This window comes from Cimex lectularius, unplaced genomic scaffold (genome assembly GCF_000648675.2).
Source record: "Cimex lectularius strain Harlan isolate CLEC.00 unplaced genomic scaffold, Clec_2.1 scaffold58, whole genome shotgun sequence".
In the NCBI taxonomy this organism is placed as follows: Eukaryota; Metazoa; Arthropoda; class Insecta; order Hemiptera; family Cimicidae; genus Cimex; species Cimex lectularius.
The window spans coordinates 582608-604291 of record NW_019392696.1 but is presented as its reverse complement, the minus strand read 5'-3'; the positions used below and the strand labels follow the sequence as shown (position 1 = coordinate 604291).

The window sequence follows — 21684 nt, the reverse complement described above, 5'->3', positions numbered from 1 at the left end:
TTATTATATAAAATTTAAAAAATACAATATAATCAATGTGACATGTTGACAATTAATAACACCTTTAACATGGAATGATTAAGAATAAGTAATCACATAATCAAAAAAGTTTTTTGTTTTAATAAATTGACAGGCTATTGTCAAATATTCTTCAAGCTGTGTACAAAATAATTGTAATAATTTTTTAATCGCTTCAAAACAATTTTCAGGCACTGCGTAATTTTTTTATTTAGTGAGATGCCAAAAATTGACAAACTAATTTTGTGATATTCTATAAAAATTAGTGTAAACAGCTGAAGTACAAGTTCGTTTGAAAAAATGTTTTAAAAGCGATGATATGTTCAATTTATTTTTATGTACATCAGATCAAGAAGTATAGTAATACTTTTTTTTTAATGAACACCATAAAAATTAACAATTTTTTAAATTAATTAATTTTAACAATTGTGCAGCAATGAAACATTGTTATAATTGGGATAGCTAATAATTCAATTCTATGGGAAAACATGTAAATATACTTGCAACACCCCACATGTTAAAAACATGAAACATCACATATAAAAACAAGGAACTTATGTACTTCATAGCATTTGGTTTTTGCAAATTCTATTATTTTTTCTTTTCTGTCCTCAGGATTAGTAAAGCAACATAAGTCTGATAAAATTTTGGTTTTGCTTGCATAAAAAGAATGGTACAAGGACCCTAAAGTTACGACAACCCAAAAAAGGTCATTTTACCATGTAAATTTCACTTTAAAAACATCCTCACAGTTTGTGAGAACCATTGTTTTCAACTATTAAAAACATCCTGTTACAAATAATTTAAAAAGAATGATTGAAGCATTGATATAAACATAATAGTAAATGTGTGGTGATTAGTGACCATTAATCGATAATTATTCAGAAATCGTGAGATGCGGTCTGGTGTGATGTAGGTTTCAGAAAAACATTTTCTTTATCGTGCCAATGTTTCGATCTTTATTGAGATCATCTTCAGGGCCTGGGATTTACAAACATTGTTTACATTTAATAAATACATGTAGGATGAGAAAAGTGAATTTATACAATGCAAAATATATATTTTTTTTAAATTCAATCAAAGTATTTCTACTCGCTCAAAGTGTTTGTCTTCTGTGTAATTGTGCCATTCTTGCATGTCGTGTTGTATATAAAACAGCAATATCACACTGGCACTCTCAACATGACACGCAAGAATGGCAGGTTGTATTTGTTAAATGTAAACAATGTTTGTAAATCCCAGGCCCTGAAGATGACCTCAATAAAGACGATAAAGAAAATGTTTTTCTGAAACCTACATCACACCAGACCGCATCTCACGATTTCTGAATAATAATAGTAAATTATTCACCGACATAATAACATAACATGTCAAATCATAAAAGCAATTACAAAATTTATTTCAATAAACTTTTATACTAAATAAATAAAGGTATCATCATAAAATCTGGAATGTGACCATTTATTTTCATTATACAGTGAAACTTCACTTAATGGTATCTCTAAAAAGCGGACACTTTACTTTAACGGACAAATTCTGACTTCTGGTGACTTCACAGTAACACTCGCCCGGCCATCGAGAGTTGAAAAACCCAGTGATTTTTCTTTTCTTTTCTTGTGCCGTCTATTTTTTATTTATTTTTATCTACCCTCCAATGCATTCTTCTATTAGGTCTGACCTTTTAACATAATTTTCTTTAAAAATAAAAAGATACTTGGGTTTATTTAGATCCACAATTGCAGCCCAATTTTTTTTTTCTAAATACAATTGTTAATACTACTCAGGTGGAACAAGGGTTTGTCCTACTACTTGCACCCTTCAAGTTCCTTCAAAGCTCTCACATTTTAGTTTGTACAGTTTCTGTATGAAAGGGATCTAAATGGATGCTAACTCTGTTTTTACTTGTGCGGATGATATAGTTTCAGAGGCAGGAAGAAGAACAAAATGTTCTTCCTGATGGTCGATGTCTTTGATCTGGCAACAATATATACCAGATGTAATAAATGCGAACAAATTGTATGTCAACCAAAAAACAAGAAAGTATAACGTAATATTTAGGTAATAATGTAAAATAAATTTCATAAAATAATTAAATTTCATCATACCTACACAAGAAATTTTTTATAAAATGTAAAATTATATATGTACAATTTTAGCATACAAATGAAAATTTCTGTTTATAATTCGCTTATGTACATACTAAATAATAAACGTTATAAAAAAACCTGTACTGTAGTTTTTCAGTTCAAAAAAATTGGGTCTAAAAAGACCCACTATGGCTGACCATGTTATTTCTTACCAATAGCGATGCGAGTGTTAAAATAAAAAATGAAGTGAAACCTGCCATTAATGAACGCAGACTGCTTTTTTGACATATGTATATCTGACTCTAAAACTCTCCCAAAAGTGGGATGAAATTTTTGTGAGAATACCAGTTCCCCAATGTGTTTTGCATGTATCGTCCTTCGACTCTAATTCTTTGATTTTGCCACTTTGCAAATGTACTTCATCAGCTTGACTTTGAATTTCGACAAGATAACATTTTGGCTGATGGCCACAATGCATTGGTTTACTCCTGCTATCATTTAAATCGTCACTTTCATCCCTGGATCAGAGAGAAGTAACGATCATTTTGCGACTAAAAATGAAATTACTAAACAATGTTTCACGTTTAATACAGTTTATTTGTTGTGACATTTATGAGTTAATTCATCTACCCACAATATTAAATATGCCTCCCCGCGTGTATTTGACATTTAAAGAAAAAATTAATATGTAAAATTCAAGAAAAATTAAATGTGTGACTGCGAAGAGGATGGTAAGAATAACCACAGCATCTGTGTTGCGAACCTTGATAAGATTGGCAGGAAAACATCCCAATCGTGAGGTGTGATGAGTAAAGGAATCACTTAAACATGTAATGCTTCACTTTTGCAAATGTATGTCAGCCAGGAAATTTTTCTCCGAGAATTTGCAGAAGGAAGGGATAGATGTACATCCAGTGGAATGGGGAATTAATTTATTGTTTATAGCCTGTCTTGTAATACTAAACATTTTTTTCAATTTTCTCCAGAAAGCTGACATAATATACACACCCTCTCTAAGCCACATAATATTTCATTCCCCAAGAGTGTCCATTAATGGAAGTTTCACTACATACACTTCCTATTAAAATGAACAAAATGCTTAATAATTCTCAAAAAGCAAATGCTTTGAAGTTTAAATATATAAATCAAATCGTTCAGTAATTATAAACATGTATAATATTTATTGCATTGATATATATATATTCTTAAATTAAGTATCAACTAAAATTATAAATGAATAAAAGTATTCTAATTATCACATTTCATTTCTAAAACTTACATTCATTACAAAAAAATATCCCGTGGTGTTGACTCATATCACTTTTAAGGATTTTTTTTTAAAATTTTATATTCACTAATAAAACACTAAACCATATAAAATTTGCAGTATTTACTTTTCATATCAAATATAATGTACACATACAACTACAACCAATAGATTTCAACCAATACTTTTTTTTAGTAACTCATAAAAATAGTAAAAGATGTGTATCTTTAAATGTCCTTAAATTTACATTCTTTGGAATAATCTATATGCTCGTGTAGATAAGATTTGCAGAATTAAAATTTTAAAATAATTTAATTTCCAGCAAGGTTTTCTCAAAAGCTTCATTCACTCTAAACAAAGCTTGTGAGGAATGTAATACAGCAGCTTATTAAATAAGTCAGGAATTGTAGGGAATAAAACAGGGATCAGTCTTGATCGTTAAAAATACTCTCGAATTCAATAGTTGTCTCCAAACTGTCAAACTTTCAATGTATCATTTGATTTCTTTGTTGAAAAATCATAGAGTTTGAGATAAGACTCGTACATGAGCCTGGCTTGATTGAGTACCTTGGTGACGTCGTGCTTCCTTACCATCCGGTCGAAGTGCATGGCCATCTCATTGTAGTCCATGCCCTGGTGCATGATCGGCTCCCTGTGCTGTGTCAGAACGGTGATGCAGAGGAACATTAAAAATGGGTTTCCATCGCCGAACTCCCTGGGAGAAGGTAGCGGACCGCAAAGCTGCCTCGGTTCTGCTTTCTCATTCTGGCTAGTTTCTAATTTTCCATTTGATGTCGGTATCTCTTCTAATGTTACCCTTCGTCTTTCCAAGAGGCTAGACTTCGCTTCGTTCCCACCTTTTATTAAATCAAATTTATTATTGATTTAATAGTTTTTAGTATTAATTACAATTATATTTACAGTTTGTAGGTGATTTTGGTTTTGCTTCACTCTGCGTCACACTAACTTCAATTTCATCGGGTGACATTTCATTCCTTAAAGGATTTTCCCAAACAAAAACATCCTCGGTCTTTGAATCATTGCCAAATACGTGTCTATCAAGGTTTTCCAGGTCTAATCTCAATTCCCTTTAAGCAAGATAGTAAAAAAATAAATAAAATTTGCTTAGTTAGATTTATTTTTGGATTTTTAAATCACCAATTGTAAATTTGTTTTTTGTTTAAAACACTACATTATCTTAGTTATACATTTGAAATCATACACCATTCAGACCCAATGTACTATCAACAACTTCTTCAGTTCTTTCTTTATTGTCTAGGTAATCCTGAATCCTAGGAGAAGAATTGAAATACACAGGACAATAACATGTGGAACACAACACCAATTCTGTCAGTTAATAATTCGTCTTAATTATTTATTTATTAAATTATAAATGATAAGTAGACTTGTCCCACAATATTAACAAACGAGGTTTAAAAGGAGACACCAGTTAATACGAAGAAAGTTTTGTTTATACAAAACAAAAATATAAAATGGATAATGCTTGATGAGGCAATTTCAGACTATTTATGAACAATGGCTCACTTCCTTAAGGAAAAACATTCATTACAAAAAAGCTGATAGTGCCGCCACCCGAACATCAGAGAGCAGCCCCGAGCTTTGCGGCGGGGACATCAGCTCTTGGGTGCGATTCTTATATGCCAGTACAGCAGAATATATAAGCAACATTAAACACCTGGGAATATGCTTTGGCAAAACCTTAAGGAGGACGTACATGGGAATGGTACTCAAGCTGGGTAAATGGATAATTTTGCCCTAGGTCCTTACGGCCATACTCGTCAGGATGATCTCACTGTGTTAACTAAGTCATCTGCTCCATCATACCTTTACCAAGCTAGGTTCTTGGAACTTAGATCGAGGTATGCTGGTTTTTGGTTTGTCTTCACAAGCAGCTCTAGGACGGGTGAGGATGTGCTGTGCGCCATATAAGGGAAAGTGTATGTCCACTTCATACTATATCTGGGCTCCCCAAAAATTGTGTTTGAGCATGACAGTGAGTATTTGGGTCCCCTGTTCTAATAATTAGAGTAAACACTGATTTTCTATATATATTTATATATGTATTTTATAGATATCTCGACTTGTGTTTGTTTGTGTATAGTGAGACTGAATACATTTATTATGAACGTGTGAGAGGGCAGATGGAGGAAAATGAGTACTACATCAACCCTCAATTAGGTTATTTGTAAAATATGTGTAAAGATTGTGTTGAGAGTGAATGCATTTATTAGCGTGAATGTGTGATGTGAGAGGGTCGATGGTGGAATATTGAGTACCACACTGACCCTCAAAGGTTAGTTATATAATATGTCTAAAGGATGATTAGCCCCTGGAGGCTGAATTTTCTTAAAAAAAAAAAAAAAAAACTCACTAAGGAATTGAGCAGCTGGACTGAATTAAGCATCAAGCACTGCGATCTTGTTGCCTTTCGTAACCACTTTTTTGTTTTTTAATCTTATCCTAACATCCAAATTCTAATGCTGTACATGTCTGTTGTCTATTGCATTCATATTTAATAAATTTAATAATATTTGAAGATCCTCGCGAACCAACCAACAAGATTTCACAATAGTTTATTTGTTATTTAATATAGAAACTTTTTTCGTCACATCCTCGTTTAAAAAAAAAAAAACAACTATATTTATACTTCTGTAAGATTTCAGGTCTGCAGATTATTTATTATGTATATTTTTCACCTCCTTATTTTCCTAAAAAGGATTTTCTTTTTTAATTCGGTTAGTCCAAGAGTCACGTGGTTTTTATACAGGTTAATTTATTTCACATTTTTTCATCTACATTTCTGGCTACATCATCAGGAAATCCTAACAAGAAGTACAGTAAATTAGCAAACATTATAATATTAGTAATTAATACCATTTACATTTTTATTTTTATTTTATAGTTAAAACATCAACATTACTTACCTAGCAGTCTCGCCTGTCATCCCATTGCGTATTTTCTGTAAGGAAGTTATTATTATATAGCATAATATTAATGTTGATGTTTTAACCATAAAATAAAAATAAAAATGTAAATTATATTAATTACTAATACTGTAATGTATAATATGTGTAATTCTTGTTAGGGTTTCCTGATGATGGAAGAAAAAGAAAAAATGGCCCAAAATGTAGATGAAAAATGTGAAATGAATTAACCTGCATAAAAACCATGTGTCTCTTGGACTAACCCTATTTTAAAGAAAATCCTTCAAAGGAAAATAAAAAAGTTAAAGAACAATATACATAAAAATACTATAGCATATTAAATATGAACAAATTATATCACCTTGTTAAAGAGATTGTCATAGGGTAATATTCGGTAGAATCATCAGGCGAGACCTTTTCTTTTGGTTTATCCTTGGTTTTTTCCAAGGAGAAAAATTCATTAAGATTCCTAACGATCCTCGGTGCCTTGGGACTAACTTCCTGAAGCTTTCTGATCGATGTATCATCGAGACTTGTATACGGTCTTGTCTTCACCAAAGGCTTTCTTGGTGTCTCTTCTAAACTTATGTGGTTAACTCCTCTTCTTAGTGCACATATCTAAAAATAAGTTTTGCATAAAAAAAATCCAATGGGGTAATTTGTATTAAGGGCATGCCATACTTTGGTATAAGCATTTTCTTTCGGCCGAGGGCTCGGTACAGGTGGACTTTTCATGAACTCCTGCTCGTAAAGCTGCAGCTCTTCCTCAGGATTTGCTGGAGGCAAAGAGCTCCACATAACCTCAAGCATTCTCAATGCATCATCAAAAGCGAATTCTCGTTTCATTTCGAGTAAAAGCCAACGATAACAAAACAACAAATCATCCGCCTGAAAAGTAGTGAAATATACATGCTGCTTATAATTTTTTTTTTTTTTTTTTTTTTTTTTTTAATACCTGATAAGATTTTAAGTATTGGTAGAAAACTGGGTCATAGTGTTGCAAGCCATCAGCAAGGTGTTGAAACCTTTTGGTCATTGTAATGCCATCAAGCAAGAAATTTGGTGCCAATCTTTTCATCAAAGCGCAGAAACAAATATAAGCATGTGCTTCATCATTCATCGTGACGAGTAACGGCGATGCCAGGTCACTCATACCCTGGCAATAACTGACAGATGGATGATTCAACGCATATCTTAATAAAATATTAGAATTATTAATAGAAAGAATTATTATACAAATAACGAATTTAGTAAGATAAAAAAATAAAAACATACGTGGTTAATATATTAAAAAGAGATGCAATATTTTTATTATCATCACTTCCAGCATAAAAAACATGATGCCTGTCTGTCCTTAGCACATCTTTTTTAACCATTCCTGTCACATAGGCTAAATCACCGACCATCTAAAATGTATTTTTGGGTGATGGCCAAAGCATATAATTTTTATATTAGTAAAATTTTGACATATACCTTGCCATTTTTCACCATTTCTCTCCACCTATCTCTTAATACAGTATATTCATTAGATTTTCTTTTCATATAGTCCATCCTCTGTTTTCCTGACATTCCTTTGGGATAAACGTTTAAAATGTGCTTCCAGACAACTTTTCTAAAAAAGAAAAACAACCATAGAACCTAAATAAAATTTCCAATTTAGAGATGAGTCGACAACCTTAGACTAGGATCAATTCCACCATAGTAAATAACAGATCTCAGTTGTGCAATATCAATAACTTCGCCGATGGGATCTAGAAACTGACGAAATTCAGCGTCCATGAGCGGTGGTCGGGGAGGAAGATTGCTTACAGGCGCTGACTGCACTTCTTCAGTGAAGTTAAGCGCCCTTTGTACAAGATTAAAAGTTTTTTCAACCTAGGGAAATAATTTTGGTAAATAAATTACAAAAACTGCCGCTTTCATTCCCTTTTTTTTCACCTTCAAGAAAATATTTACCCGATTCATAATGAAACCAGGTAGACCGTGGGATGGCTTCGCCTCTATGAGCTGAACGGGGTTCTCTTCGATTTCGCACGTTTCTTCAAAAGGCCGTGCCTCGATCCTTAAGTTTAAATGAGGCTCGGAAGCACTGGAGAAAAAAAAAATAATAAGACCATTTGTACATTAAACTTAAAAGAAATAAATAAAAAGTTTTTGCAGGCAAAAACTGTTTTGTCTAAGTTTTATTATAAATCCAAAAATAATGTTCATAAAATTTATATTTTATACACTTTATATATATTTTAAAATTAGGTCCTAAACAAGCCCTTTAATAATTTTTAACTGCTAATACTAATCAGGACAGATATTGGGTTGTCCGGAAAATAATGCAGGATTTTGGTATTAAACAAAAAAAAAGAAACTAGTTACTTTAAAGCAATGTTCTTTAATCAAAATAATTTCCCNCATACAAATGAGTAATCCTGTAAACGTAAACAGAATATTTTATATAGATTTTTTTTAATGAAAACTTAAAATCCTGCATTATTTTCCGGACAACCCAATACTAATGGTAGGTCTCGACATAAATCCAGATTTTAGTGCAAAAAAATCATATTCCGGATATTATTTAAGGTATTATTTCTCTAAGGGGAGTATCAACTAAGAATAGGCCATACAAGGTTGATATGGTTTGTGGCTGAATATATCACAATACTTTTGTGAATGGTATTTAATGATTAATGATTTACATAAGCTCAAATCTGCACACGCATGTACCTAGAGTTGAGCCTCTTCAGTCCATTGGCAATCCAGCTTTTGTAAATTACAATGAATTACCAGTGAGTCTCGAGAATCATTCAACCTGGTGTTGGCAGTTTGGGGTCAGACCACAGTCTTATCCATTGAGCCGCTCCAGGTTCCTAACATCAGATGGGTCATTTTAGCCCCCAACATAATCAGTTCCTAAATCCATTCAAACACATTTACTCTTAAATACATTGTTACTTATATTCATACCATTCACTCTGGGTGGAGAAGTACTTGACATTCCTCGATCACCCTTTACACTTTAACTATCCTAATTGAGGGATGGGGTACTCAATATTCCACCAAGCCTCTTAAACTACACATTCACGCTGATAAATACATTCACTCTCAACACACCCTAGGTACACAAAACTATCAATACTATATACAATAAAACAACCGTTTCCTCCAAAAATTGGAACTGGGGACCCAGATACTTGATTCTCATGCTGGGGCATTCCTACGTTCTCTCTATATAGAGCCAAAAAGTTACACCCTTAAATTATGTAGGATGCATCGAACAACCTTTCTTTGCATGTTGGAACATAATCATGCTTTGGCCCAAAAGTGTTCATGTATCAACCTTGCATGGCCTATCCTTAATCGGGTGAAGATAGCCTTCTTCTCTTAAGAGTCAGATCCAACAGTTCTCTTGATACATTAATACAGCCCAACAATGCTGCCTTTCTTTAAAAAATGTGTTTTATTTTTAGCATAAGGATGCCAGATAGTTAAGTCAAGAGGTTCGGACATCCCTTAGCTGCCTCATCTAGCTTTTCATTACCCTCCAAGCCTATACGTCCGTAACCATCATTGTTTTGCCAAAATACTCCAGTTCATGGTATCTCTCTTTGTCACAATGAGAGTGTTAACAGAGGACCTGACACAGACAGCAGTAATGACACTGAGGTACCTCAAGTGCAGTCAAGGTAAGTAATTAAAGTGAAAAATTGTATTTTGTAACTCAAAAGCCTAATTTGAAGTTTAAGTTATAAGTTTATGAGAAAAAAGAACATGTGATTTTCATAGTTCGCCATGAGAATTCTAGTTTCAATTTAAGTACAATTATAGTAGCTTTGCCATTTCCAATCCTTGTCTCAATCTTGGCTGTTTTCATTCATTTGTCAAAAACAAAATAACACACAAAACCACCAATGAAGACAAGTCAGACCTGAACATTTGGAAACGACCAAACTACAGATTTGTCATAATATGCTACAATTAAAAAGACTCACCTTAAAAAGGCAGCATCCAAATCCCAGTCGGAGAGAAGAGGTAGATATGTTTCTTGACCATAATCGTCAAATACTTTATAGCAAACTGAAAAATCGCTGTGAACAGAAAAATTGTGAACGTATTGTCAGAAGGTGTGTAATGTTTGATCGTTCATGTCTGCCTGTGCTAGCTAGTTTTGGTCAGTCAAATTGCAAAAATATTGACAAAATAACAGACCAAATACTGATGCATTGTCAAAATGTTTCAGACAAAATTGGAGAACAGGCTTCAGAAGTAAAACATAAAAATGAAAAAGAAAAATATTTAAGCGAATACCCTTTAATGTCAAAAGCCTTGACGAGCAAGCTGAGGAGTACCTCGTAAGAAGTGATCTGCGGGTCAATGCTGAACTTCTTGTACTCTGGGGTGAGGACACCCTCACATTTCTACAACATGAAATAACGGAATGAACGGTTCTGGTTTTAGCGGAGGGACGCTAAAAAGATTTTACCATAACTTTCACCCTTATCGCCTCACGTTTATAGCCGAAAATCTGCGCCATGGTCTCAATTCCTCCCGTCTTGAGTTCTCTACATCCGGAGAAGTTTTTGGACTGAGTTCTGGCGATCTGATGTCGAAACGTTTCCAGACATGAGAAGCCGTCCCTCGTCAATTCGCATAATTTTTTTTTATTTTTTGCTTTCTCTCAAGGGAAAACTCGGATATTTCCAATCGTAGAGCCCATTTCATCGTGAACGCAACCGATTGCGTTCAGGTATTTTCACGAATTTGAAGGCCCGTTTTGTTTCGTCCGACTCGAAAAAACGGGGGATAAAATTCCGATGACAAAGAAGGGCATGGAAACGTCAAAAGTATCAAGATATAAAACACGTACACATCCCTTCTATTTTATCTAAACCCAATGTCGATTTCTTGCCCCTCGATAGTCGATATGATGCAAAGTCGAAACGCGTCTCTTTTTTTTTTTATTAACGTAAAAAAAGTACAGAAAATATATGAAAAATGTTTATATTACAATACACAAAGTTTATAAAAAGTGCCAATAGGTGTAACATCAAAAATTTAAACAATAAACTGCAAGTGTTTGAAAGTTCTTAAGCATTTACTTTTTTAAACAATTTTCAATTCATTTAGTTATTATATTATATTTATTTATTTAATTGTTATTACATCTGTAAATCGATATATACAAATATATTAGAGAGATACACGTGTCTCCCTCGGACAAACGGACAAAATTTTAGGTCAAAAATACTCTTAAATTTCATGACATATATGAAATCACATATAGAGTTTAAAATATATAAAAGTTTCTACTGAACAATATAATTATTTGGATGAAGAACATATTTTTTTAATGATTTTACATTATTCAATATCTTGTTGCCCTTCTATTACATATTTGATGAATGAAAATTTAGTTATTATATTATATTTACTTATTTAATTGTTATTACATCTGTAAATTGTTATATACAAATATATTTATACATGTGTCTCCCTCAGACAAAATTTTAGGTCAAAAATACTCTTAAATTTCATGACATATATGAAATCACATATAGAGTTTAAAATATATAAAAGTTTCTACTGAACGATATAATTATTTGGATGATTGTATATTATTCAATATTTTGTTGCCCTTCTATTACATATTTGATTAATGAAAAAAAGAACTTCATTTACAAAAAGAAAATGCATTTATTTACTTTTGGAAGTATAACCGAAATTATAATAAAAACTGTTCTTATACAGCATTGATGGTAATGGTAATGAGGACACTAGGGAGTGGGGTTTGTGCTCCCCAGGCACTGCAGCCTTCTGGCTTTTGTACCTTCCTAGCTCCTTAGTTCAATGCATTTGACTCAATCTTTCTTCTTAGATGTACCAGGTCATTAACTGTCACCAATACAATTTCATTCTCTAGATTTTTTCTGTATGTTAGGTTAAATCTCCATTGAGGGGTTGCTTCGCATTTGAAAATGATATGGGTGGCTGTTTCCTCTTCCTCATTGCATAATCTGCACATGGGATCATCATTGTACATGCCCATGCTGTGTAGATGTTTTCTCGGATGCCAGTGACCGGTTAATAGTCCTATCATTCCTCTGAGTCTGGCCCTATACAATTGCAGCAGTGTGTTTGCCAGTCTTGGTTGTTTCATCATAATATATAAGTGAGAAGTTTATGGGCCGACAAACAGCTGAGGTCATCGCCAGCTCTCTGTGTGTTTTCCATCTTTTTCTTTTCTTTCGCGCATATTTTGTATATATAAACTGCAGCCATTTGAGCGTCTCGATCTGGTTACAGACTCTCTGAGTTTCATCATAAGTTTATTGGTTTAGCACCACTAGTCCATCCACTTCTCCTTTTGTTTTGTTTGAATCCATTCAGCAATGTTCTATATATATATATTTTTTTTTAATCCCAAGTATAGGTGAGGTATAGGTTATGTATGATCTTGAAAATCCTCCTCTGGCCAGTGTATTTTTTTTTTCATTACCCAAAATTCCTCTGTGCCCTGGTACATGAGATATCATCAGGTTGTTGTGTTTCCCCAGGTTTTGTATATTTTGGATGCGTTCACTGTCTAATTTTGATGTGATTTTTTTACATGCTAATGCTTTAATGGCTGCTTGGCTATCAGATCTTATGAGGATTTTTTTGCCAGTGTAATCTGTTGTAAGATTTTCTAGGGCATGTATTTCTGCTTGAAAGACCGAAGTGCACTCCCGGTCCCGCTGAGTTTGATTGCTCATATCTTGGGCTTGTACAAAAAATACCCGAGCAGTTTGTTTTTGGGCCATCTGTATACTATATCATTGTATCTGATGCTCTCCTGAGTTCTTCCTCTCCTTGGTGGCCGGCTGAGAATTACTTCAATAGAAGATATGTACATACAAAGATAATAAACCCAGTTGCGTGTAACTATTGTTTAATATCAGACTCTCAAAGTGCCTTGAAAAACTAGATTTTAAGGCCAACATTAATTTCAATTATTTCAATTTCATTAATTTGGAAGACCAAATCTGATGGTCATTATCCTGGTTACTTTCTTTTATACTTTTTTTTAGATCAATAATCTCAACAACACGACACTTGTGTATTCCAGATGACTACACACAAGGAATTGATATAATATTTTAACTGCCAAGACATTTTTAAAATTTCTAGAAAACCTAGTAATAAAACCAAGATTGCTAGAGCTCTACCTCAAATTTGTTTGATATGGTCACTGAAATCACCCTTTCTGTTTAAAACGACGCCAAGGTCGGTCATCGATAGTGTCAACCTCTTCCAATCTCTGCCATCAACAAAATAATGAAAACAATCTAAGTCATGGAGTAGGATATTTTCAGTAAATTTAATTACCTTGCATTTGTTACTATTCAAATGAAGACGATTCTGCTCACACCAATTAATGAAGCAGTCCAGTTCCCCCTGTGACTGGAGAAACACAATTGTGAGCAAAAGACACAGAGTTAAAAATTTTCAAATCATTTGCCAATAAAGAAAATGTAAAATTCTTGAATATTCTACAGACATCATTGAAATAAATAAGAAATAATATGGGCCCAGAGTGAGAGCCCTGAGGTCCACCAGAAAATGTTGAAATCTTATCCGATACTGTGTTATTCATGAGAACAGAGAAAGAGTGATCCAATATTTTTTTCATCCCTTTCGTCTCTATTGCCTATCCTATCCCTATGTAGGAAAAAATAAAGTAATGTGGAAATAAAATTTTTATTGAAGAATTGAGCCGGTATTGATCTAAAGCCATGAGTTTGATGCATTTTTATACTGGATTGAGTAGCTTTTGGTCAAAACAGCTTTGCTAATTGTGGTAATGCATTGGGAACTTATGAAAACTTAAAAAAAGTGCAAAAAATGTGTATTTGACTCAATTTATTGGCCCGTTTAAAAATTTCATGAAAACAAAACAGAGCTGAAATAGGTTTCTAATTGAAAAAACCCTTGAATAATGAAAACTACAAAAGTTAATATATACGCCAGAGAAAAGTTTTGAAATATCATTGGTCGTCAGTTTTATTTTAAAGATTTCTGCGTATATCCAAGACTTAAGTCTGAACCGTACAAAAAGAATAAAAATTCAAATTCAAATGGCAAATGAGAGGGAAAGAAAAGAGGACTGACTCTCTTATCTTTTGTTTTCATGTATAACAGCATTTGCAGGTTGCAAACAAAAAGATACAAGATAAATAATGTTGAGGCAATTTCAGCGGAAAATCGTCGCCGAAATTTTCCCGTCTGTTCGTTAAATATCTCCTCTGGAAGAAAAGAAAATATGAAGAACGAAAGCATGAACTACCGTCACTTCCACGAGAAGTTCATGGAAAATCACAACGGCACCACTATCTGGGAGAACGCGCTCGTTATTTGCCCAACGCCGTTGGTACTTTTTTATCTATGCCTTTTCAAAATTTACATCTATACCAACTATAGACAGCAGAGGTGCGAACGGTTCTACACATTCCTGCTGGATTTCTTAGCCGTTATAGTTCCTCTTTCCATGGCCTGCACCATCCTGAGTTCCTACCTGGTCAACATCATGGCTGTGTTCTTCCTCAGCAGTGTCCTGACACTGGGGCTCCTTCTGAGAGGAAAGAGAAAGATGATAATGAAGATCCTCAACACGCCGATCCAACAGGAAAAGAAACCCTCTTTGACGTTTTACAGATCGGTCGTGTCTGTATATTCCGTCATATGCATATTGGCTGTCGATTTTAAAATATTCCCGAGAAGATTTGCGAAAACAGAAAGCTTCGGATATGGCCTGATGGACACAGGCGTTGGATTTTACATCTTGTCCAATGGGATAGTCGTCAATACTAAAAGTGTGAAGAACTACAAGAAGTTCATATTAAAAGTGCTCGTAGGCTCGGTCCCAGCTTTTGTTCTAGGATTGCTCAGATACATATCGGTGGAAGCATTGAATTATCAAAAACATACGTCTGAGTACGGCCTACATTGGAATTTCTTTTTCACATTAGGCGTGGTCAAAATTGTCGGGTCGATTATAGTAGTGACATGGCCTAAAAGAATCGGACTCATTTCAATATTGATAGGAGTGCTTCATCAGTCGGCGTTGCTCGGAGGGATCCAGGATTGGATATTAAGCGATGCTCCGAGGGATGACTTTTTATCGGCCAACCGTGAAGGGATTCTTTCACTTCCAGGATATATTTCGCTATTTTTATCAAGCGTGTCGATGGGAGTGGCTCTTCGGTCGAAAGTAAACACAATCTATGAAACCCTTTATCACGGCTTCAGATTATCTATCGCGACAATTGTTTTTACTGTTCTGACACTCACAAGTGAAAATTGGTTCGGAGTATCACGTAGGCTCGCCAACATACCTTACATACTGTGGCTGACTTCTTTCACTTTGTTTATCTTCTGCATATCCCTCATCGCGGAGTTTTTCATTAGGGTTATATGTTTTTTGAAAAAAGTACCTGTCAAGGCTATTTTAATACCAGTGATTCTTGAAGCGATCAATTTCAACGGTCTTTTCTTTTTTCTCTGCGCAAACTTAAATACAGGTCTAGTCAATTTAATGGTAAAAACTCTGCTAGTCCATCCTGTGAACAGTTTTTTGATTATAATAGCCTATATGCTCGTAAATTGTGGCTTGACAACATTCCTTTATTACAAAAATTTTAAATTCAAACTTTCATATTAATACCAATGTTTTTGAGACTTTATAACTGAAATTGTGATTATAAAATTTTTATACTAATATATATACATATTGTTATTTTGAATATTCATGCTGAAAATATAGTTATTTATTATAAAAGAAACTAGTTTTTTCTTGCATTTTTAGCATTCCCTTTTTTTAGTAAGTGCACATAATTATATTACATCAACATGTAACATATGAAGAAAAAAAATTAAAATAATTATTTCACTTCACTTCACTTCTTGCACACTACCGTTAATTCCAACTTTAGACTATGGGAATCACCCTCCCCGGTGTTGGCTGTCCGTAGGTATTATCCATCCAGTTGGGCTCTCTAGGGACTATCAACAGCTAGGTCATTCCAGCCTGACACAGACTGCTCTAAATTATTAACACTCTCACACTCTTAAATACATTCTCCTCTTTCACTCAGTTCATTTCTTATTCACTCAGTTATGATGGTGGAGCTATTCCTCCATCACCTTTTTATACCTAATTCCACTAATGTAAAAGAGGGTATGAAATATTGCACCACTTAAATTCACACCAATAAATACATTCACTCTCAACATACATTATGGGACACAAAACAACACTGTTTCCTCTAAAAATCGGAACAGGGGATCCAAATACTTGGTGGTATTTCACTTGAACTTGGCCGTGCATATGCATCAGTGTAGGAACATCGTGCACAAATTCACTAGTTTCGTGGTCCGCTTGACCAATTGATATCATACAATTAATTAAGGTTTTTAGTTGAGATAAAAAGTCAATGGCACGAGCGGGATTCGAACCCACGATTTTCGGCTTGATACGCCTCTGCTCTACCACTTGAGCTACCGTGACCTCGATCCACTCGGACACCAAGTCATTTGTCGCCGAGAATCAAATTGATTACACGACATTTGAAAAGTGACAAAAAGGAGGGAAAATTCAAAAGGTGGGGTTGAGATGGGAAGTTGGTGTCCGAGTGGATCGAGGTCACGGTAGCTCAAGTGGTAGAGCAGAGGCATATCAAGCCGAAGATCGTGGGTTCGAATCCCGCTCGTGCCATTGACTTTTTTATCTCAACTAAAAACCTTAATTAATCGTGCACAAAGTTGTTCATCCAGATAAGGTGCTTTTGGAATATTTTTAATTGCTAGGACTATTATGCCACTTTTTTTCTAGCCTAAGTAAGCAAATATTTGAAAAAGAACAAAAACTTTATTAACAACAAAATAAATTAATTTATAAAAAAAAGGACAAGTACAAAGGATAAGTAAACGTTTTAGTCTTAAAGTGTGAGAGTATCCAAAATATAAATTATCTTGAATTTTAGAGTTCATCGTGGTCTTCCAATGTAGTTATAAACTTGGGGTCGATTAAGTCAATCTGACTTATGAATTGCTTGTATTTCTCATGTTTCAAAACGTGTCTTTCAGCTTTACCGACAATCTTCATAAACTCAGCCACATTGAATTGGTAGTTTGTAAATTTTGCGTGAGCCTTTCCGTCTGGGTGTTTACCCTTGTAAGAAAAAAAAAAAAAATAAGAATCATTTAAATAATATTTTTTGGGGGGTAAATTACTGACTTTACCTCATCTTGCTGATACATTTTGGTGTTGTCCTTCCAGGTGAAGTACTTCACACCTCTGAGCCTGGCAAGATCGAAGTAACAGTTCACATCTTCACAGTTGTACCTGCATTTAATATTAACTGTAATAAATCAAGTTAGTTTCTAAAAGTATTGATAATATGTACACTTCAAATACTGCGGCCCAATCAGGTAGAAATAATAGATGGGTTAAACCGGCACCGTGTATGCCTATGAATATATCTGAATTTGATGTAATTTCTAGTTGTTCTTTAAAAGGCATTCTTTGATTGTAAACAACCTGAAATTATTAAAATAGTTTCAACTGTGAGATATGGTCTTAAAGTCTGCAAAGGTGGTAAACCTCTAGTTTGATCCGTTTATGAAAATTCTGGTCTGCCTTTTCAGCATTTTGCCACTTTAGGAGTGGTGTGTGGTTAAAAATGTATCTGACAGACAAAACCAGGATTCAAGCAGAAACCATTTGAATATTTTACCTTCTTAACATTATATTGAGTATTATTTTTTAAAGCTTCAATAAGTTGATCCTCGTTCAGTATATTCCTATGTGATGTGTCCCTAGACAAGAACGTTATCCTCAAACGTTTGTCTTTTGGAGTATGCTTTGGGATCCTGAGTCTGTGAAGTATATGCTCAGAAAACGCTTGAAAAAGTCCGCTCTTCTCACATCCCCATACCTTTCAAAGTTGATCATTCGAGTAAATAAATGAGGACGAATAAGAATTTTATTTTAACTTTAGAATATCCTTACGATTGGTGTGTTGTAATAAAGGCCGAATATCATTCGAGGAAGGAGAGGAAACATGATGTTTTTAAAACAAACCGACCGACCTTTAAATGTGTCCAAATTCCAGATGGGGTGATCCGTGAACGCTTCGAATGTCACCCCAAAACTAGAGAAATATCTGCAAAAGTATCATTTGAGAAATAATAATTTATAATTTTTAAAACCAATTCCCATACCTGTAACTTTCCCAGATAAGTATGTGCACATCAGTAGAGAATTTCGGTTGGTTAGTACTGTTCAAATGCTGGGAAGCATAAAGATTAAGGAAATCACAAAAGTGGTGGTACATATTTACTGCTGCAAGAAAATTTAAATTTAAACAAATTTCATTTTAACACAACCTTTCCACAATAATCAAATTAAGATACAAACTTGCGTCTATTTTCATAATTATCACAGGCTTTTCAATGTAAGTATCACAGAGTTCAGAATCGACGATATCATCGATTTCGGTGAAATACCTCATCTCTGGCCCCCAGGATTGCAAAGGGCTGATGTGATCACTTTCTTCGTTCAATCTGTCAGTATGGAGTCTAAACAAGGCAAAATTTTTTAAATAATAAATCAAAAATAAACACCGTTGAATTTTTTATTACTTGCAGTGACCGCCGATTTCTCCTTGTTTAAGTACGTCCATTTTATATCGCAAGGGTTCCTTCCTTTCATTCAACGCGGTGAAATTAATCATGATATTCCTCCCTCGGCAAAACTGAAGGTGTTTCGTACACTCCAAAGCTGAGTCTTGCTACAATAAATAAAAAAAAGGTAAAAAATTGAACGCTTTATATTGTATTTTCGTAAAAACAAAATACCAAAAACGTCGGTTCGCAGATTACAGTGAGTTCATTGGCTTTTTCCTTGATGTAACCAAAATCCCCCTGGTTGTAGAAAGTTTTCATTTGTTCCTCTTTCGATCTCACCCAACCCTTGTGAGCCCCTGGGCATTCGTGTTTTGAAAACACTTCATGATTCTGACATTTATACTCATACCCCCAGCATTTCATTTCATTCTCAGCATGATCCTGTAATACAAATTTATTAACTATCATTAATTATAATTATTAACTTAATGTTTAAAACCAAGACTAAAAAAAAAAATTCAATACCAATACATTTTTAACAGACATCCAACTCAGATCTTTTTTTTTAAATTGTAATGAACAAGAATCCCCTCAATTCTTGCTTTTCTGTGCTGGCTTCCCATGTTAGTTGTGTGCTGGTACTTGTTATAATTTAAAAACTGTTTTGCTTAAGAATTTAACATTTCAAATCCCCAAACTTTGGGTTGGCTTGTAATAGTTGTCACATTTAATTTGTTTGATATCATAAACTAGCTTAGATATTCTCAAGTGATGCTACAACAGATTTTTTCTGTTTGCCCTAGGTAATGGGTTCTCACAAAATGGCTGTCCTGCAACCACAAAGACTGTTCACCGTAAACCATCTGTCCTAGAATTGATATAAGGTGTTAAAGATGTCCATATGTCTTGCCAACACTTTTTGACCACCTCTCTTTATAAAAATGAAGCTGCAAGTGGCTACTCAAGATGGTGAGAAGCAAAAACTGACTGACATGCCAAAACATGAGAAGACAGATAAATCAAAATGAACATAAAATACCAGATGAAGGTGCAGGTGGCAACTGAAGATAGCGAGAAGCAGAAATGTGTCTAAAAACAAAACATGAGAGGACAGATAATCCAAAATGATCATAAAACACCAAATGAAGCTGCAAGTGGTGACTGATGATGGCAAGAAGCGGAAATATGTCTGACATGCCAAAACATGAGAGGACAGAAAAATCAAAACGATCAGAAAATACCGGATGAAGGTGCAGGTGGCAACTGAAGATAGCGAGAAGCAGAAATGTGTCTAAAAACAAAACATAAGAGGACAGAGAAATCAAAATGATCATAAAACACCAAATGAAGCTGTAGGTGGTGACTGATGATGGCAAAAAGCGGAAATATGTCTGACATGCCAAAATATGAGAGGACAGATAAACCAAAATGGTCAGAAAACACCAGAAGAAAGTGCAGGTGGCGAGAAGCAGACATGTGTCTAAAAAACAAAACATGACAGGACATATAGACCAAAACGATCAGAAAATAGCAACTAAAGCTGCAGGTGGCGTCTGATGATGGCGAGAAGCGGAAATGCTTTTCAACTTTGCGTTTAAATTTAAATCCCCGCTTGTTAAAAACGAGTTATTTATTTTAAAACGCTGACACTTTTAAATTTCGTCGTATTTACCTTCCACGGGCACGACTCGTCTTCCAGGCATTTCTCTGCGAGTCCCCTGTCGTTGAAGAGATAATATGGAATGTGCTTGTCCGGCAAATCGACATCGTATGGCCCTCCTCTCGCGAATGAATTCAGGAATGACACCAACAGAAGGATCTTGTACATTTATCCAAAGCCACGGTTCTCAGCTTGTAAGTTGTACGAAGCACGGTTTGCCACTAACGTGGGCCGGATTCTGTAACATGTAACAACCTTGCCGATCCTCCTACACAACAAGACAACAAAGCCTTGTCCAACGAAACCTCCGGCAAGACCGCCAAACCAAAAATGGATGATGATGGTAATTTACCGATACATCGTACAATTAACATATACCAAAGCAAACACAAAAACATTTGTCACTGTTGACTCCTCTTTGAAGAATAAAGCACAAAACGTGCTAATTTTGTTGTCTTATTTTAATATTTAGACAAAAAAATGATCATTTCCTACCTTTCATCATTTTGATTTCTCCTCTTGCGTCCTAGTGTAGTAGTGTGATGAAACTGCAGCTCCGTTCAGACCAAAGTAGACAGATTGATCGGAAACAAGCAAACTAAAAATGTTATAGTCTTTTAAATTCATTAATAAACTAAGTAAAATAACAGTCAAACCCACCACTGAAGTTGGTGAGAAAACAGAATCTGACCAAAACAGCGAGGATAGGTAGACCAAAATGTCCAGTTTTGTACTAACATGCCACAATTCCTGATCATTCACTAGTAAGTCATTGTGATCCAGTTCACACACTAATCCAAAACTGTTTGGTTGGAATGAACCCATAATCTAAATGTAAACCAAAATGGCCTATTTACTTTAATTTATTGTAATCCATTAAGATAGTCCAAAGATTAAAAAAAAAAAAATGTAATAATCATGACATTTCCTCTTTAGGTCTGCAGGGCGATCGACCTGCTGTTTAGTTATTATCAAAGACAGATCAAAATGATCGTTATTACCAAACTACACATTAGCAATAAAAAAAAAATTATCAAATTCTTTTAGCAGTCT

At 34.3% G+C, this 21684-nt stretch overlaps 3 protein-coding genes and 2 long non-coding RNA genes across 8 annotated transcripts; 3 read left to right on the top strand and 2 right to left on the bottom strand.

Moving 5' to 3' along the window:
• Positions 1–1338: 1338 nt before the first annotated feature.
• LOC106670610 (TBC1 domain family member 25) lies at positions 1339–11188 on the bottom strand. Of its 2 annotated transcripts, none has more exons than XM_014401098.2 (12): positions 10792–11188; positions 10617–10726; positions 10301–10396; positions 8256–8406; positions 7993–8192; positions 7791–7929; positions 7593–7723; positions 7273–7510; positions 6999–7205; positions 6679–6935; positions 4294–4460; positions 1339–4229 (listed from the first exon to the last, which is right to left on the bottom strand). In XM_014401098.2, the coding sequence occupies exons 1-12, from the start codon at positions 10840–10842 to the stop codon at positions 3850–3852; spliced, it is 2127 nt and encodes a 708-aa protein (XP_014256584.1). In that variant the 5' UTR covers positions 10843–11188; the 3' UTR covers positions 1339–3849. The 2 variants fall into 2 exon arrangements, with proteins under 2 accessions (XP_014256584.1, XP_014256585.1); XM_014401099.2 differs by having other exon boundaries at positions 8274–8406.
• LOC112126634 lies at positions 8789–19855 on the top strand. The gene is made up of 3 exons (XR_002910104.1): positions 8789–8829; positions 9779–9994; positions 19775–19855. It is a non-coding gene; the product is annotated as an uncharacterized LOC112126634 (long non-coding RNA).
• Positions 10023–11152, top strand: LOC112126635. Its single transcript, XR_002910105.1, has 2 exons — positions 10023–10340; positions 10549–11152. It is a non-coding gene; the product is annotated as an uncharacterized LOC112126635 (long non-coding RNA).
• On the top strand, positions 14469–16108 carry LOC106670612 (uncharacterized protein At4g17910). The gene has a single exon (XM_014401105.2). It carries the CDS (start codon positions 14476–14478, stop codon positions 16003–16005), a length of 1530 nt encoding a protein of 509 aa, XP_014256591.2. The 5' UTR covers positions 14469–14475; the 3' UTR covers positions 16006–16108.
• LOC106670611 (EGF domain-specific O-linked N-acetylglucosamine transferase) lies at positions 17192–21226 on the bottom strand. 3 transcript variants are annotated; one of them, XM_024226036.1, is made up of 10 exons: positions 21127–21226; positions 19203–19412; positions 18987–19135; positions 18763–18923; positions 18567–18687; positions 18355–18508; positions 18080–18280; positions 17750–17883; positions 17586–17688; positions 17192–17514 (listed from the first exon to the last, which is right to left on the bottom strand). In XM_024226036.1, exons 2-10 carry the CDS (start codon positions 19392–19394, stop codon positions 17323–17325), a joined length of 1407 nt encoding a protein of 468 aa, XP_024081804.1. In that variant the 5' UTR covers positions 19395–19412; positions 21127–21226; the 3' UTR covers positions 17192–17322. The 3 variants fall into 3 exon arrangements, with proteins under 3 accessions (XP_024081804.1, XP_014256587.1, XP_014256588.1); XM_014401101.2 differs by lacking the exon at positions 21127–21226 and adding an exon at positions 20644–20969; XM_014401102.2 differs by lacking the exon at positions 21127–21226 and adding an exon at positions 20644–20977 and having other exon boundaries at positions 17331–17514; positions 17581–17688.
• Positions 21227–21684: the final 458 nt, after the last annotated feature.

Coding starts and splice junctions, on each gene's coding strand:
- LOC106670610 (XM_014401098.2), bottom strand. CDS start 10,842: ATGGCGCAGATTTTCGGCTATAAACGTGAGGCGATAAGGGTGAAAGTT. Junction 10,397..10,616: donor AAGGCTTTTGACATTAAAGG/GTATTCGCTTAA, acceptor TTCTGTTCACAG/CGATTTTTCAGTTTGCTATA. Junction 7,724..7,790: donor AAATGGTGAAAAATGGCAAG/GTATATGTCAAA, acceptor AATACATTTTAG/ATGGTCGGTGATTTAGCCTA.
- LOC106670612 (XM_014401105.2), top strand. CDS start 14,476: ATGTATAACAGCATTTGCAGGTTGCAAACAAAAAGATACAAGATAAAT.
- LOC106670611 (XM_014401101.2), bottom strand. CDS start 20,799: ATGTACAAGATCCTTCTGTTGGTGTCATTCCTGAATTCATTCGCGAGA. Junction 18,924..18,986: donor GAAATCGGCGGTCACTGCAA/GTAATAAAAAAT, acceptor TGCCTTGTTTAG/ACTCCATACTGACAGATTGA. Junction 18,688..18,762: donor AATTATGAAAATAGACGCAA/GTTTGTATCTTA, acceptor ATTTTCTTGCAG/CAGTAAATATGTACCACCAC.